General features: G+C 51.8%; 1 protein-coding gene and 1 long non-coding RNA gene across 3 annotated transcripts; one reads left to right on the plus strand and one right to left on the minus strand.

Annotated features, from left to right (window-relative positions):
* Window positions 1-2,667: 2,667 nt before the first annotated feature.
* On the minus strand, window positions 2,668-10,479 carry LOC129464746 (MORF4 family associated protein 1 like 2). Of its 2 annotated transcripts, none has more exons than XM_055246128.2 (2): window positions 9,799-10,479; window positions 2,668-9,512 (listed from the first exon to the last, which is right to left on the minus strand). In XM_055246128.2, the coding sequence occupies exon 1, from the start codon at window positions 10,290-10,292 to the stop codon at window positions 9,933-9,935; it is 360 nt and encodes a 119-aa protein (XP_055102103.1). In that variant the 5' UTR covers window positions 10,293-10,479; the 3' UTR covers window positions 2,668-9,512; window positions 9,799-9,932. The 2 variants fall into 2 exon arrangements, with proteins under 2 accessions (XP_055102103.1, XP_055102104.1); XM_055246129.2 differs by having other exon boundaries at window positions 9,868-10,464.
* A 130-nt stretch (window positions 10,480-10,609) lies between these two features.
* Window positions 10,610-13,867, plus strand: LOC129464801 (uncharacterized). The gene is made up of 2 exons (XR_008651753.2): window positions 10,610-10,816; window positions 13,596-13,867. It is a non-coding gene; the product is annotated as an uncharacterized lncRNA (long non-coding RNA).
* Window positions 13,868-17,584: the final 3,717 nt, after the last annotated feature.

Raw genomic sequence — 17,584 nt, forward strand, 5'->3', positions numbered from 1 at the left:
GTCTTTCCTCATCAGATCCCTCTGGCATGGACATGAATTCCTCCCTGTGACCTTCATTTTAAGTAGAAGCACAGGGACATCTCAAGTGTCCTGGTGGTGGCAGGAACGGGGCCCCCTGCCTGTGAGCACAGGGCTGGCTGGTGTAGGGTACTGGCCTCAGGTGAGCAGCCTGCCCAGCCCCTGGGTCACTGACTTGCTGAGTGACTCTGGGGCCCGTTCCTTCCTCTAGGGCCACTTTCTTCATCTGTAAAACGAGGGATTCAGATGAGATCACCTCCAGGACTCTGAACCCACAGAGCCCTCATTCTCACGCCAAGGTGCCCAGATTCCTAGGCGTGCACAGTGCATGCTGGGTACATTAGAACACCAGGGGTTTTAAAACATATCTATTTAGACTAAGAAAGTCACATGGGAGAAAACAGGAGCCCTGTGAACACACGGGGTCTCCATCTCCAGACCCATCCAGCCGGTTCCTGGAGAGACAGTTCTTCCCACCCCTGAGTGGCCATGCCCACTGGGGGTCCTGACCCAGGCGAGGCAGTCTCCATAGTCAGCTCCCCTGGCTGGGTCTTGGGTGCCCACAAAGGGAAGGCCTGTTGGAGAACCTGGAGGTGGAGGAGTTGAGAGGAGGAGGGAGAGATGCTGGGCCCTGCGGCCTGTAGAAGTCTTGTGAAATCTGCAGTCGGCACGCCCCACATTCACTGCTTCTGCCCTCGCAGTGAGTCTCCCGGTGCTGCCAAGGCCAACACCCTGGGGTGGGGGTGCAGGCTGAGGCCTGGAGCAGAGGATAGGGTTCGAGTCTGGCCCCGCCATGTGCTGGCTGGGGACCTCTCTGAGCCGTTTTCTCATCTGTGAAATGGATGGGGTGCACATGCTCCTACCCCAAGGATTGTTGTGAGGCTGGGCAGTGCCCATCCGGTGGTTGCCCATTGGCAGCTGTGATGGTGAATGTTATTATCTGTCCACTTGGCTAGGCTATTGGCCCTGTTGTTTGTTCAAACTCTCATCTAGATGCTGCTGTGAGGATATTTTTGGGTGTCATTAGTATTTAATTAGTGGACTTGGAATAAAACAGATGAACCTCCATTGTGTGGGTAGGCCTCATCCCATCTGTTGAAACTGAGGTTTCCAGAAGGAATTCTGCCTCCAGACCACAATACAGAAAGCCTGACTCAGTTTCCAGCCTGCACCGTGTGGACTGAAGCCTGAGATATCAGCTATTACCTGAGTCTCAGGCCTGCCAGCCTGCCCTAAGAGTTTGGACTTATCAGTCCCCACAATCACATGAGTCAGTCGCTTAAAAATCAATCAATCATAGTGTTAAAATGGTTACCAATGTTCAAAAATAAGGTTACACACACACACACACACGCACACAAGAGGATTCCTAACATGGAAATCAGATGATGTGACCACACTGGGCATCCGTTCCTGCCAGAGCGGGACAGCCAAGCCCCCTGCTCCCCTCACCTGAGGTTGGGCTGCCCTAGGCATGTGAGTTTTTCCAAGCTCCCTTCTGGCTCTGGGTTCAGTTTAGCAAACACTTGGTTGGAAACACTCTTGCTAGGTGCTGGGGATACCGGGGAGAGTGTGGTCCCTGCCGTGGAGGAGGTGCTGTGGCATCCTGGTGGGGACCAACCCGCTAGCCCATGGTGCAGGCAAGAGAGGTCAGGCGGGGAGGAGTAGGGCGCAGCCTGGGGGTGTGCAAGCCCCCTGCCTCCTCCTTCCCTTGGGAAGACAGCAGAGCCACAGCCTGGCCATCCTGTTCACAGGAAAGCTGGGCTGGAGAAGCTAGCTTGGGTCTGGGACCAGAAGGGGGCTCAAGGGTCCTACTCCCTGGAATTGGTCTATGAGGTGCAGCCACTCCCAGCCCTGCCAGCTCGGGAAAGGGGGGCTGTTTCCCCAAATCTCAGCCCCCTCAGGTGCCCACTGTCTCCTGAAGTGGCGGGAGAGCAGGGGAGTCTCTCGTCCTTATGAGGAGAGCAGCGGTTTGTTCTGGAACCGGGGGCCTGAAGGGGAGCCCGCACAGAGTGACGCTGGCATCTGCCTCATGGGGAGCTGTGAAGACCGTGAATAAAGTGCACGAGACATTTTCTCTCAGCCAGCGACTGTGATCGCGACACTGTGGCACTTGTCCTGGAGGTGGGAGGATGGGGACTGCTGCTGAGCACCCCGGCCCAGCCCCTTTCTTTAGATGGACTCCTGGAAATGAGACTCAAGTTGAAGCAACTGAATGCTTACATGTTTTACCTTTAACCTTTATTTTAAAAAATTTGTGGCCAGGCACAGTGGCTTACGCCTGTAATCCTAACATTTTGGGAGGTCTAGGTGGGCGGATCACCTGAGGTCAGGAGTTCGAGGTGACCTCCTCGAACATGGTGAAAACCCATCTCTACTAAAAATACAAAAATTAGCCAGGCGTGGTGGCGGGCGCCTGTAATCCCAGCTACTCGGGAGGCTGAGGCAGGAGAATCGCTTGAGCCCAGGAGTTGAAGGTTGCAGTGAGCACAGACTGAGCCACTGCACTCCAGCCTAGGTGACAGAGCGAGACTCTGTCTCAAAAAAAAAAAATTGTATAATATTACTTTTAAAATTTTTTAGAGACAGAGTCTCACTCTGCTGCCCAGGCTGGAGTGCAGTGGCATGATAGCTCGCTGCAGCCTCGAATTCCTAGGCTCAAGCCATCCTCCTGCTTCAGCCTCCTGAATAGTGGGGACTAATTTTTTTAAAAATTCTTTTTGTAGAGATAGGGCCTTGCTATGTTACCCAGGCTGGTCTTGAACTCTTGGGCTCAAGCAAGCCTCCCAAATCACTGCGATTACAGGCATGAACCACCACACCTGGCTTAATATTACTTTTATTAGTTTTTTAAACACTATGAAGTATAAATAACCAAACAAAAAAACGGAGCTTAATCTTGCTACTCAGATACATTTTGTTGATATTAGCAACTAAATAAAGAGGCTCTCAAGCAGGTTTAGAAAATTTAAGCGAGATTAGAAGGGCACCTGATGAAATGGAAAACCCTCACTCGACCCAGCCCCAGCCCTCGGTCTGGGGCAACTACTAACAGTTGCTGTGGTTTCTTCCAGAAGAACGTTGCCACACACCCCAGCCTGTAGGAGTCAGTGCTGGTGTGTGCAGCAGTGAGAAGGCGCGCATCTTCCTTCCCAGGCTCACGGGCACCATGGCCACTCTCCTGCTCTGGCACAGCTTGCCTTTCCACCCAAGCCCTCCCGGCACACTTTCCACTTCAGTCCAGCAAGGCGGTCTCGTCCTTCTTGTTCTGGTCCCTTTGGTTAGGGCCTCCCTCTCTACCAGCACTGGCCCTGCCAGTGGCCTGGGAGCTCTGCAAAGGCCAAGGGTGGGTCCAACCCACCTCCGAATGCCTGGAGCCCAGCCCAGAACAGGGGCCCCTTTCCTGGAGCTGTGGGTGGTATGGGGGCAGGGCTGGGAGAGGAGAGACAGGGTAGAGGACTGGAGGGGTCAGGGTCAAGGTGATGGTCAGCATCCTGCCAAACTCTGCTGCCCACAACAGACCTGGGGTGCTCTCTGCAACTAGGTGAGGAGAGCTGGCTGGTATGAGCCACGATTAAGTGTTTCCCAGGTGCATGGGTGGTAAAGGTTTATTTAAAACCAACCAAATCTCTGCCCCACTGCTCCCTGCCCCAGCCCTCCTGCTCCAGCTGCAAGCACCCTGTTGCCATCGTGTTAGACGGTATGACTCCATTGTCCCCTGGCCTAAGAATATTTCCTGCAGGTTGTAAGTGGACAACTTTATCCACCTAGTACTAGTGTGTGAGGAGTTTTGAAATGAATGTTCACGTACTGGATTGCGTGAAATTCCTTTTCTGTGTCTAAAGAGAACTTCATGTGTTTTTCTTTCTCCACTATCTGCCACCAGGGTGCATTACCTTACTGTACTTATTCAGGCTCAGCAGCCTTGACAAAGATCTTATGGCATTTCCTTTTTTTTCTTTTTTCTTTTCTTTTTTTTTTGACAGAGTTTCACTCTGTTGCCCAGGCTGGAGTGCAGTGGCGCCATCTTGGCTCACTGCAACCTCTGCCTCCCAGGTTCAAGCGATTCTCCTGCCTCAGCCTCCCGAGTAGCTGTGGTTACAGGTGCATGCCACCATGCTCAACTAATTTTTGTATTTTTTAGTAGAGACGGGGTTTCACCATGTTGGCCAGGCTGGCCTTGAACTCCTGGCCTCAGGTGATCCACCCGCCCTGGCCTCCCAAATTGTTGGGATTACAGGCATGAGCCACTGCACCTGGCCTTCTTATGGCATTTACTATCTGGCTCCTTAGCGAAAAATTTAATCCCTAATCTAGGGCAAAGTTTTCTCCAATCAGTCCTCCCAGCAGTTCTGGCAAGGATACAGGCAGGGAGTATCATGCCCATCTTATGGGTGAGGAGAGATATTCAGAAAGGCCTGGTGCTTTCCCCAGGGCCTTACAGCTCACAGATGCAGAAGACACAATGGCAACGTATCTTCTGCTCACCTCCCTCCACCTGCACCAGGGCCAGAGCAAAGAAATGCAAAGAACGCTGCCCAGCTACCCCACAGCACCCAAAGACTTGGTGTGATGAGCTCTGGATGGCAGCTGGGAATGTCTTCTTTTAACGAGGGCTCCCCTCTTCCAGCCACAGTTGTTGGACCTCTCAGGAGGGCTGCGCTGGTAGCATCCTGAGAATAATGAAAAAGCTGGGAAATGATGCTCCGTGGATTGGCCATTGATGAGACTGGTGTCTTCTCCAGTAAAGTGGACCTGCAGGATGAGTCCTCCAAAGGGACCTTTGTGGAGCCTAAGTAGCACATTGAACATCCTTCCAAAAGGCTGTCCACCAGGTGTCCCCCAGACTGCACACGGATAAGGGTTCTGAAGTCCCTGTCATCTGTGCTCAGGCAGAGCCTTGAGAGGACTGCTGCCTGCGATCCGAGTGGGGCGAGAATGGATCCACAGTGAGCCTGGGCTTCTGTGAGCTTGACTAAGAAGCAGCAAGACCGTCCTTTGGTCGTGAACTGCACCTGCCTGCACACCTCCACGCTGCAGGCGCACCTGCTGAATGCACTGGGGACAGCCTGCTGAATGGTGGCGAGGCCTCTCCACTGTCAGCAGAAGGCTGCCCAGGAGCCGGGGGCAGCTGGCAGGAGGAGCCCTTGTGCCCAGGGCACTGACGCCACTCAGGGAGGACAGAACTTGGCCTCCTGCTTTTTTGTGGAAGCTTTTCAGGCCACCTCCCCCAGAGACCCTGGGGGAAAGGGCTTATGGGTCAGGGCTCATAAACCATAATCATCCAACATATAACTTTAGAACAAATTGGACTGCTCCAGGAGGGAGAGGGCCCCGAGAGGCCACAGAAGGCTTGGTGGGCTGAAGTGTGGGACAAGCTGTGTGAGGGGAGCCTAAGCTGGCTGGGGTGCCCTAGAACTTGAAGTTCAGGACCTCTGGGGGAAAGCAGGGAGAGGGCTGGGGTCTTGGGGGGTGGCATTTGGGTCATGGTTGGAATGTTCCCAAAGGAAATGTTCTAGAAATGAAGTGTCAGTGAGGGTGCACTTCTGGCTGCTGGCTTCATCGAATTAGGTTGGGGATGGGGTTATGCGAACTGGCTGACCGCCAGAGGAGGGACTCTGCAAGATGCAGAGGGAGGCAGGGACCTGCAGGGGGAGCTGCAGGGGCCACCCCACCAGCTGCCTGCTGCTGCGCCACCTGCATCCAGTCTGTCCTGCTGCACCAGGTCAGTCCCGTCAGTCGGTACAGCTGTCCACATCACACATGCTCACACAGAGAAAGACACCCTCCCTTCAGCTACCTCTGCAGTCACCTTATTTCTCTGCCACGTTACAGCAGAACTTCTCCAAAGAATGTTGCATGTTTTCTCTGTCCACTTTTACCATGGTTCAGCTGCAGTAGTGTCCCAGTCAGGGGATTCAACATGGGCAAAGGCCCTGGGACCACACCACATGCTTGCCATGGCCAGGAAACAGCAAAGCAGCCAGTGTGGCCAGGAGTGAAGGAGCACCGGGAAACTGGACTGGGGGACCACAGAAGCCTGACCACTTTGCACTTTGTGGTCTGTGGCCCAGACTTCAATCCCATTCTAAGGGCCAAACACTGGAGTGACAGCTGAATTCTCAACCATAGAAGCCAAAGTTAGTGAAATAACATGTTAATGACACCAAGAGAAAATACTCGCCAACCTAAAATTATATACCCAGCAAAATTATCTTTCAAGAAAGAGAGGAAACAAAACTGAGGAAGATAATAGGGCTGGTTTGTCAGAGAGCAATGACTCAAGGGACCACATTAGGGAACTCTTCATTCTTCTGCATCTCAGAGTATATGTGCGACCAGGACTGTGGGAATGAAGAAACACAGAAAAATGTGTCTGACTTATAGGACACTGAACAAATAATAAGACTGATGGGTACACCCTGACCCAAGTTCAGGATGCCTTTGAATACCCAAGAATTATGTTGTAATATGACATAATCAAGGGGAGAAAGATCAAAGATCAATTTCATTTGTTCAGCAACCTTTTTCCAGTTGGAGAGAAGTCTCAGGGCATCTCCGGAACCCAGGAATCTTCTGCTAATGAGACTCTTAGTCCCAATATAGGACCTACTTGGAAATGCTAGTGTGGCTAGACCATACAATGAAATTCCAAAAGTCTCTGAGAGGCCCTCAGACACCCGTCTTCAAGGTGCTACCTCAAGGAGCAAGGCTAAAATTGTCCACGAGGTGGCTGGTTACTTTATATGAATCTGAGTCAAATGAAATGTCAAGGTTCCAAGGAACCTCAGAGACAACACAGTGCAAATCTATCATTTTATGGTGGCCCCCAAAGAGATGGCCACAGGGTGAGTAATCAGCACAGCCAGGAATGGAACTTCCCTCCTGACCCTGGCCCACGCCTTGTGTGCTGCCCGCTGTCTGGTATACAGTGGGGTCAGGGCTCTTCCTCCCCAAGTGCGTTCTCTTCCTCTAGGCTCATACACAGGATATTGCCCTTGGCTCCCAAGATGCAAAGTTCACAAACTTAGCTTTTACCATCATGCCACCCAAGATCCAAACTGCCTTCATCAAAGGAATCAGGCAGGATGAGGAAACATGCAGATGTAGAGGGTTGGGCCTCAGCTGTTCTCTGCTGACAGGATGGGGTCAGTCAGATTGGAACCTTCTTTTTTTTATTTTTTTTTTTTGAGACGGAGTCTCGTTCTATCGCCCAGGCTGGAGTGCAGTGGCACAATCTCAGCTCACTGCAAGCTCCACCTCCCGGGTTCACGCCATTCTCCTGCCTCAGCCTCCTGAGTAGCTGGGACTACAGGCGCCCGCCACCACACCCGGCTAATTTTTTGTATTTGTAGTAGAGACGGGGTTTCACCGTGTTAGCCAGGATGGTCTCGATAACCTGACCTCGTGATCTGCCTGCCTCGGCCTCCCAAAGTGCTGGGATTACAGGTGTGAGCCACCACACCCAGCCAGATTGGAACCTTCTACACACCCTCCTTTCCCCTGCCCACATCCCCACATGGCTTCAATCATGTAACACATCTGTGACCCCTCGGGGAAGGAGCCTTGCCTATTCCCTGGCTGGGCAGATACCACCCACCCTGGGCTCTGCTCACACTCAGCACTTCTCACCCACAGGCAGGGGCTGCTTAGTGGCCATCTCACTCACTAGGGTGCAAACCCTCTGAAGGCAGCAGCTGTGCAAGAGGACGGCTGTCATGTCTACTCTGGGCCTGGCACGTGTTAAGTCTTTGGTATCTATTCAAAGAATACTTGAACAAATGAATCAATGACTCCGTCGCCAAGGAGCCAACTGCTCCTTAGTGTCCCAAGGACCTAGTACATTGCCAGCAAAACACACTGGATGAATACATCGACAAAGAAGTGAATCCATCCTATGACATCCACTGGCTGATGTCCAGAAGACATCTGGAACATGGGACATGAGCAGAGGGGGGATGTCTGCATTTAGGCCTCCAAATCTCACTTAGCCTGAGCGACAACTCACACCTCTCATCAGTCAGAGAGGGTCTGTCATGGAACATTCTATGAGGCCAGAAACTCAGTCCCAGGCTTGCTGCTGCAGCCCTCTCCAGAGCGGTCAGCATTCTGAACCATTGTTTCAGAAACCATCACGACAGTTAGAGGAAGCAGATGGCACACCAGGAGCTACTGATGTTGTGAAAGAGCTTTGGCATCAGTTGAATTCTTCCCGGCAAGGTTCTAGGGTTGTTTTCTGTTTTGTTTTTGGCTGAAGTTTCCTCACCTGAACAATGGGGGTAATAAAATGACCTCTGATAGTTGTGAAAATTAGATAAGGTATGTTAAGTGCCTAATCCCAAGTGGATTCTTGCAATACAGGCTTTTGTTTTCTCATTTGCACATCCTCAGTGTCCTGACACTGGCGGGAGCTTAGGGAATTGGGCTGGGAGGTAACAGAGAAGACAGGCCAGTGCAAAATGTTTCCCTTTTGGCTCCTTTGTGTGGTTTTAGACTTCTACCTACTCCTGCCATCCCACTGACATCCTATAGAATGATGTTCCTCTTTATGAGTTTGCTAAAGCAAATTTAACAATCCCAGGGAAAATTTTTTTAAAGAAGGAAATGTATTTAACTGTAAGCGTGCTTGCCTTACCCGAGACACAAGACTCAAAGACAGGTCTTCCAAAGGATCCCCCATTCCCCCCACCCCATTTCCATCCACTGGCATGGTAACATGCATCTGTGGCAGAGACTGTATTATAACAAAGTTGTTTACCCCAAAGTCAGCAAACACATGTACCTAGAACTCATCCCAGTTGTAGGTTGCTCACCAGACAGGTTACACGAAGTGCACCAGTTAACATGCCATAGGAAAATTACATTCCAGGAAAAAGCAAAATGCTATAAAAACAAAAAAAGCAAAACACCCAAAACAGCTCTCCCTCCTTTGATCTGATGGTCTGCAGAGGTCCTCAAATCCACACACTGCCACTCTTCGAGACCAACTGTCCACTGGGCCTTCTCAATCTCATCCAAAGTCGCATTCACAACTTTGACAGGGGCTTGGGTTCTTGATGTGGCAGCTGCAACCATGTAGGGTCTTCTCACTTGCAGAACTCTAACCTCAAGTCTCTCATGAGTCCCCAAATTCCAGGAAGCATAAAAAAATAGCAAAGCACACGGGTATACTTCCAAACTTTGAAAATACAATAAGATCACAGGAACAAATATGACCACGCAGCAGCATACATACTGTATAGGCCATATTCCTTTACGTGGGACATTAATGAAAAGCTGTCTTTTCCAAAGTGAATGCGCCTATTAATAAAGAAATACACCTGACCATCTAATGCTGAAGTCATCCGCCAGGATGGTACTGGAAATTGAGTGGCTAACGTGGAGAAAACGCAGGCAGAAAAACAGGGGAGACAAAACGAAAGGCTCTCTTGGTTTGAGCCTGTCCAAGCAGCCAGGACTCCATATCAGGTGAACACAGTTCGTCAGTTGGCCACCTAAAGTACAAGTGGGAGAAATTCATCATCACAACATAAATTTTGAGCTTGATATTCTCATATCCAGGAGTCAAACAAACCCAACCACCTGTGCACAATGCTTCCACCTGCAGGAAGGTCATCGCAAACGCTCCAATCTTGTAACAACATTCACACGTTTCCAGCATGTACCTGCGCTTCACACCTCTCTCCCCCCATCTACTGACCGAGCAGGTCTACGTCCTGCAAATACTTTAAGTGGTCATGACTCTTTACAACAACATATAAAATTATTTTCTCTAGTTACCTATGAAAAAAGAATGAAACCAACACGGCGGAGAGAGTGGCACGGCTCTGCGCTCCCCTCCCTGCCTACCCAGCTCCTTCCACGCAGGACACTCCTTGCCGCGCTCCGCTCCAGACCCGCGCGGCCCCGCCGGCTCAGCAGCACTCGCAGCCGGCGATCCGCTGGTGCAGCTCCACGATCCGCCTGCCCATCCGCGCCGCCTCTGCGGCCTTTCTCTCGGCCTCTGCGCACAGCCGAGCCACCCGCTCCTCCGCCTCCGCGCGCGGGCTGGGTGCTGGGGCCCGGGCGCCCCGCTCCTCCGCCTCCACCTCGCTCTTAATGGCGTCGAGCAGGCTCTGGATCTCTAGCAGCTTCCTGCGGGCCCGCCAGTGCGCCCGGGCGCGCTCGCGCTCCAGGGAGGCCAGGTTCTCGCGGCCGGCGCGGGGCGCGGGGCTTAGCGGGCTGCCCGGGTCCTCGCGGGGCTCCCGCGCCTCGTCCGCGTCCACGGGCCGCATGACGCCGCCGCCTCTTCCAGCCCGCGGGGCAGGCCTGGGCTGCCCACTAGCAGCGAGCGCGGAAGCCTCGCTGTCACCAACGACCGGACTAGCAACAGGTTGCCCCAACTTTTGGCAGCGAGGACGGCGTCCAAGATGGGCTACCAGCCGTCGGCCAGGGCGCTGCCACTGCGGCCCTTTTACGACACCCGCGGTCCTTTACCGCCACGCAGCGAGCGAGAACCGCATTCGGGGATCCCGCCTCAGCGGCCCTGCGCGCGCACGCGCACTCGCACGCACGCGTACCGCCCGCAGGCATGCGCACCCCACGTCCCCGCCCGCTCTAGCCCCGCAGCTCCCTGGGCGTTGATTCTAGGGCCAGGGCCCTCACGCTGCTGGAAGGTTAAAGTCGACTTCACGCTAGTTTAAGGAAATATCTGACGCTGATAACCATGTCTCAAGCGCTGCTCTAAGTTCCCAATGTGTCCAGAATTAGTGGGTTCTTGGTCTCACTGACTTCAAGAATGAAGCCACGGACCCTCGCGGTGAGTGTTACAGCTCTTAAGGTGGCGCGTCTGGAGTTCGTTCCTTCTGATGTTCGGATGTGTTCGGAGTTTCTTCCTTCTGGTGGGTTCATGGTCTCCCTGGCTCAGGAGTGAAACTGCAGACCTTTTACGGCTCATAAAGGCAGTGTGGACCCAGAGGGAGCAGCAGCAGGGTTTATTGCAAAGAGCAAAAGAACAAAGCTTTCACAGTGTGGAAGGGGACCACAGTGGGTTGCCACCACTGGTTTGGGCAGCCTGCTTTTATTCTCTTATCTGGCCCCGCCCACATCCTGCTGATTGGTAGAGCAGAGTGGTCTGTTTTGACAGGGCGCTCATTGGTGCATTTACAATCCCTGAGTTAGACACAAAGGTTCTTCACGTCCCCACTAGATTAGCTAGATACAGAGTGTGGACACAAAGGTTCTCCAAGGCCCCACCAGAGTAGGTAGATACAGAGTGTCGATTGGTGCATTCACAAACCCTGAGCTAGACACAGGGTGCTGATTGGTGTGTTTACAAACCTTGAGCTGGAGACAGAGTGCCGATTGGTGTATTTACAATCCCTGAGCTAGACATAAAGGTTCTCCACGTCCCCACCAGACTCAGGAGCCCAGCTGGCTTCACCCAGTGGATCCCGCACTGGGGCTGCAGGTGGAGCTGCCTGCCAGTCCGGTGCCGTGTGCCCGCACTCCTCAGCCCTTGGGTGGTCGATGGGACTGGGCACCATGGAGCAGGGGGCGGCGCTCATCGGGGGGGCTCGGGCCACACAGGAGCCCATGGAGGGGGTGGGAGGCTCAGGCATGGCGAGCTGCAGGTCCCAAGCCCTGCCCGGGGGGAAGGCAGCTAAGGCCCGGTGAGAAATGGAGCACAGCGCTGGTGGGCTGGCACTGGTGGGGGACCCAGTACACCCTCCGCAGCCGCTGGCCTGTGTGCTAAGCCCCTCATTGCCCAGGGCTGGCAGGGCTGGCCGGCTGCTCCGAGTGCGGGGCCCGCCAAGCCCACGCCCACCCTGAACTCCAGCTGGCCCGCAAGCGCCGTGTGCAACCCCCGTGCCCACTCGCGCCTCTCCCTCCACACCTCCCTGAAAGCTGAGAGCCGGCTCTGGCCTTGGCCAGCCCAGAAAGGGGCTCCCACAGTGCAGCGGTGGGCTGAAGGGCTCCTCAAGTGCTGCCAAAGTGGGAGCCCAGGCAGAGGAGACACCGAGAGCCAGCGAGGGCTGTGAGGACTGCCAGCACGCTGTCACCTCTCACCAACATTCTAAATCATAAACACCCAGGCCGGGCGCGTGGCTCACGCCTATAATCCCAGCACTTTGGGAGGCTGAGGTGAGAGGATCGCTTGAGCTCAGGAGTTCCACACCAGCCTGGGCAATAAGGGAAAAAACCCTATAAGAAAACACAAGAAATTAGCTGGGCATGGTGGCGCGCGCCCGTAGTCCCAGCTACTTGAGAGGTTGAGCCGGGAAGATTGCTTGAGCCCAGTAGGTCGAGACTGTGGTGAGCTCTGAACGTCTGATTGCGCCACTGCACCCCAGCCCAGTGACAGAGCGAGACCCTGTCTCTAAATAAATAGAAATAATAACGGAATTCAGTGGTCCCGTTAGAATATTCCAGGCTCCGAGAAGCCAGGTGCTCACAGTGTCGGGATTTGCCCCCAGCCAGGGCCTCCGCTCCCTCTTGCCTCGGGCAGATGCTCCTGGAACACAGAGCTGCGGCTTCGGTGCTGATGCTGACTGCTGTGACCCAGCCTCCCCCTACTTTTTTCCTAAGGGTAAAAGCTTCACTCTGCCTGGGGCTTTGGCTGTAAGTCGGAGTCTGGCTTTACCCACTGTGGGCACCCAAGGCCAAGATGGGTCTGATTCACCACTGTTTCCTCAGCCCTGCCAGGCTCTGAATATGCTGTTAGGAATCATTCTGGAAGATTTCTTTCTTCACTGGACTATATAAAAGCCTCTGCGAGAAAACAGGCCCTAGGGGCAGGTACTTAGTTTAGTCATCTGTTTCCTCACAGCTCGAAATGGGCTTGGCATACAGCAGGAGCCCAATAAATGTTGCTTTAATGCTCATTTCCCAAGAGATCTTTATTAAGCACCCACTGCATGTCATTGTGTCTAGGCTTATTCACTGTGTACCTCTAGCAGAAAGTTAAGGGGACCCTCCACGCTTGATGGCCAGGGGTCACTCTCAGCTCCTACAGGTCACTCTGTGGTCCTTAAATGTGGCCCTCTCCATCTTCAAAGCCAGTAAGAGCATGTCAGATCCTTCTTATCCTTCCAGCCTCTCTGTCATCCCCTTCTGCTCCCAGCTGGAGAAAACTCTGCTTTTAAGGGGCTTGCCATGGTCAAAATATGTGAGTCCCCCCAAAATTCATATGTTGCAAAGCAATCCCCAGTGTAATGATATTAGGAGGTGGGGTCTTTGGGAGGTGATGTGGTCATGAAGGCTTAGCTTTCATGAATGGGATTAGCACCCTCATAAAACAACTCCACAGGGCCGCCTTACCCCTTCTGCCATGGGAGGTTACAGCAAAAAGATGGACTTCTATGAACCGGAAGTGGGGCCTCACCAGGCACTAAACCTGCTGGCACCGTAATCTTGTACTGCTCAGCCTTCAGAACTCAGAAAATACATTTCTGTTGTTTAGAAGACACCCAGTTTCTGGTATTTTGTTAGAGCAGCCTGAACGGACTAAAATAGTGCTCATGTGGTTGTGTAACAGCATTGATTCCATGTTAAAGAACAATTTTGCTTGCTCAATTATAATTACTGCTTTGCTTAAGTTTTAGACTATGCTAAAAACAGCCTCAGGACCTTCAGCACTGACCAACAATCCTGGGCGTGGGCTGACCGACGGTTTTCACCCAGAGAATGAAGATCATGGAGGAGCCAACTTAAATTCCGCCCAGCGCAGGCTCCCAGGAATCCTAATGTCACGATCTCACTGCAGCCAATGTGACAAACACAGCAGTAATTAAGTCTAGAGAGCTAAACACACCTCAAAAAGAATTGTCTCTTGGTATGAGTGGAATGGAATAAAATACATGGAAACCCACAAAAGTTTCGAGGTGAACACATTAGCAAAAATGCTCTAGCTTATCCAAGAGACTGTTCAAAGTGTCAAAGGACTTCTAGACTCCCAATCTTTCCACCGGCAGAAAGCAGCCTCAGTAGCCCAAAGTGGCGCATTTTAAAATGCCCTTTTCAGAAGTGTGACGGAGAAAGAAGGATGTGTCAGTGCAGGCTAGTGTGTGGGGACCAATGGCAAACTGCAGCTCCTGAACTAAGAAAGACTTTGATATCTTTAAAAAAGAATACAGAAATAGGAATATGTGATAGGGACTGTATGTGGCCCACAAAGCCTAAAATATTTACTGTTTAGATCTTTACAGAAAATGTTTGCCAACTCCTGTGCTGCTGAGCCATTTCTAGGTTGCAGAACCAAAGCCTTGCATTCTCTAGCTTTAAAGTAGAGGACCTGGCAATGTTTACTCCACCGAGTTTCAAAATGGCTATGTGACTGCTATGTCACCCCTTCATTGTTCCCTTACCAATGGGCCTTATCCTGTGCCTGTCTCGTCACTGTATGTTGGGTCTAAGTAGATAATAACTTGTCTTTTCAAAAAGTTCATAAGCTTCTATACCAGTAAAAGCCATATTAGGACCTGATGTGGCTCACAAGATGCTAGACTTCTTGCTTGAGGCCATCAGGAAGGGGGTCCTTAGATGGGGGTGAGCAAATTTTACATGAATAATGGGGGCAGTGGGCACAGATCGTGGTAGGTAGTATAAATGACCCCAATTCCCCACCCCTTCCTGCATCCATGTTCTTTGCCTCATGTCTTGCTTTGGCCAATGAGAGGTTCACAGAGAGGACACAAGCCCAGGTTTGAAACAGGCTTTCGCAGTTGGACTCGCTTTCCTCTGTGTCTCTGCCCTCGCTATGAGAAGAATGGGCTGGGTCACCTCACTGGTCGTGGGAAAATGGTGAGAGAAACACAGAACCAAGCTGCTCTGGACAGGCCTAGGCTAGACCAGGTGGCCCGCAGACCATTACTGAGCCCAGCCTGGATCATCCAACTCCCAGCCCAACTGCAGACCATGAGGAATGTTGATTGTTGTCACTGAGATTTAGGGTGGCTCATGCAGCAAACGCCAGTTGATGCCCGTAGGTGGGATTATAAACCCAGATACATTAAAATGCCAGTCTCTTCTTTCCCCATGTCTTCATTTGCTCAGTCTCAGGTCAAGGGATCTTGCTCAGAGGCCCAGATGTTCGGATTTTCTCTTCAGAAACTGGCTGGAAGAATCCTCTTCAGGAAACAATATTTACTCCTTTTGTATCTCCAAAACCTCTTCTCACCCCTTTTGCAACCCAAACCCAAGTTTCTTCTGTGTCCTATTCTTCTTCTTTTGAGACAGAGTCTTGCTGTGCTGCCCAGGCTGGAATGCAATGGTGTGATCATGGCTCACTGCAGCCTCGACCTCCCTGGCTCAGGTGATCCTTGCAGCTCAGCCTCCCGAGTAGCTGGGACTACAGGCACATACCACCATACCTGGCTAATTTTTTTGTATTTTTTGTAGAGGTGTGGTTTCACCATGTTGCCCAGGCTGGTCTTGAACTGAGCTCAAGCAATCTGCCTGCCTCTGCCTCCCAAAATGCTGGGATTATAGGTGTGAGCCACTGCGCCTGGCCAGCTTGTACATTTTACAATCAAGATTACAAGGCTATTGCCAGCTGCAGGCCACATCAGGCTCTGAGAAGAGGGGATGTGGACAGAGGTAACCAGGACAAAAGGAAAAAAAAGTCCGTAATTTCACCTTTTCCGATGCCATTTAGTTCATGCCAATCATCTGTAATTCACATCTGTGAACTTTCAGCTCATTTGGGAGAAGTCTTCCCTGAAGTGCTTAATTATGGCACAGGATGGTCTCTTTTACACAAATGACTGTGCAAAGACATAGAAAGCGGAATTTATTTCTAGCTATCAGAGCTAATTCAGAAAATCTGGGTAAGTTCCACACTCCATTTAACACTCATTACACATAATAACTGGTCAGACCACATTGTGTATTAACCCACATTACGTGAATAGTCTAGGAATAATAAAATAATTTACTATTTATCTGAAAAAAATGTTGATTCTGGGTTTGGTAAGATTCTGGGCTCAACAGAATTCTGAGCCATGCTAAATTCTTCCACCAAAGGCAGCAGCCATAATGGAGTGTCTGGTACAGGAAAAGCGAGCCACTGGAGTGTGGGGACACATCACAGCCATGACAACAAAGCTGTCTCCATGTCCACTGCTAGCCGGGTGGGGCAGTAAAATGTGGCGTCTTGCATGTTGTATTTTCAAGAAACGGCCACAATGCAATTACTAACAGTTGCACCTACTCTTCCAGAACCTTGCCATCCCCATCAAGAGGTGGAGTCTGTGTCTCCTCCCTTTGAGCCTGGCGGGACTTTGTGAAGGTGATATGGCAAAGAGATGCTATGGGACTTCTGATGCTTACTCTCCTGGGTTTTGTACATTTGGACGCCAAAGCCACCATATACGAAGTCTGGCTCCCCTGAAATTGCCATGCTGCGGAGACTATGTAAAAAGATCCCTGGTCGGGCGCCCCAGCACTTTGGGGGCTAAGGCAGGTGGATCACTTGAGGTCAGGAGTTCAAGACCAGCATGGCCAACGTGGAGAAACCCCGTCTCTACTAAAAATACAAAAATTAGCCGGGTGTGGTGTGGGGTGCCTGTAATCCCAGCTACTCGGGAGGCTGAGGCAGAAGAATCACTTGAACCTGGGAGGCAGAGGTTGCAGTGAGCTGAGATCGTGCCGTTGCACTCCAGCCTGGGTAACAAGAGCCAAACTCCGTCTCAAAAAAAAAAAAAAAAAGATAACTGAAAGAGATCCGTATCTGGAAATGGAGTGCTGCCAAAGGATGCTGAAGAGACAAAGGAAGCCTGTTGGCCTTGAGAAGGCTCTCAGTGGAAACCTAAAGAAGAGCGAGGCATCTGGAGGTGCTGCAGCCCACCAGGCTGCTGTAACAGAATGTCATAGCCTGGGGGGCTTAGAAACAAAGGTTCCTCACAGGGCTGGAGGCTGAAAGTCCAAGATGAAGGTGCTGGCAGATTCAGTGTTTGGGGAGGGAGAGCCCTTTTGCTGTGTTTTCACATGGCAGGAGGGGCGAGGGAGCTCTCTGGGGTCCCTTTGATGAGGGTACTAATCCCGTGCAGGGCTCCACCCTCATGACCTTACCACCTCCAAAAGCTTCCTCCTAACCCCATCACTTTGCGGGTAGGATTTCAACATGGATTTTGAGGGGACACAGTCAGTAACAGGAGGAAAGGGGTCCCTGTTACACAGAAGCAGAGTTTAGCAATACCTAAACTCTGCAGAAACGTGGAAGAGACAGCATGTACCTATGAACCGGATTCCAGGCACTGCTGAAGAGTTGCCTGACCTCTGGTTGCTTAGAGTAAAATGCAAGCGGAACTCTTAATTCTGAAGGATCTGGGGCTTGTGGGTTTGTAATCACCATTGTTTCTCCCACCCAGCCTCTCAGGATGGCAAGGAATGCTAACGTTAAGAAATGGTTTCTCCATAGAGATAAGCCTAGGGTGGTGCTATCAGGAAAACGTGGCTCACGCCTGTAATCCCAGCACTTTGGGAGGCCGAGGCGGGCGGATCATGAGGTCAGGAGATCAAGACCATCCTGGCTAACACGGTGAAACCCCGTCTCTACTAAAAATACAAAAAATTAGCCGGGCATGGT

This window comes from Symphalangus syndactylus, chromosome 16, assembly GCF_028878055.3.
Source record: "Symphalangus syndactylus isolate Jambi chromosome 16, NHGRI_mSymSyn1-v2.1_pri, whole genome shotgun sequence".
Lineage (NCBI taxonomy): Eukaryota > Metazoa > Chordata > Mammalia > Primates > Hylobatidae > Symphalangus > Symphalangus syndactylus.

Coding starts and splice junctions, on each gene's coding strand:
- LOC129464746 (XM_055246128.2), bottom strand. CDS start 10,292: ATGCGGCCCGTGGACGCGGACGAGGCGCGGGAGCCCCGCGAGGACCCG.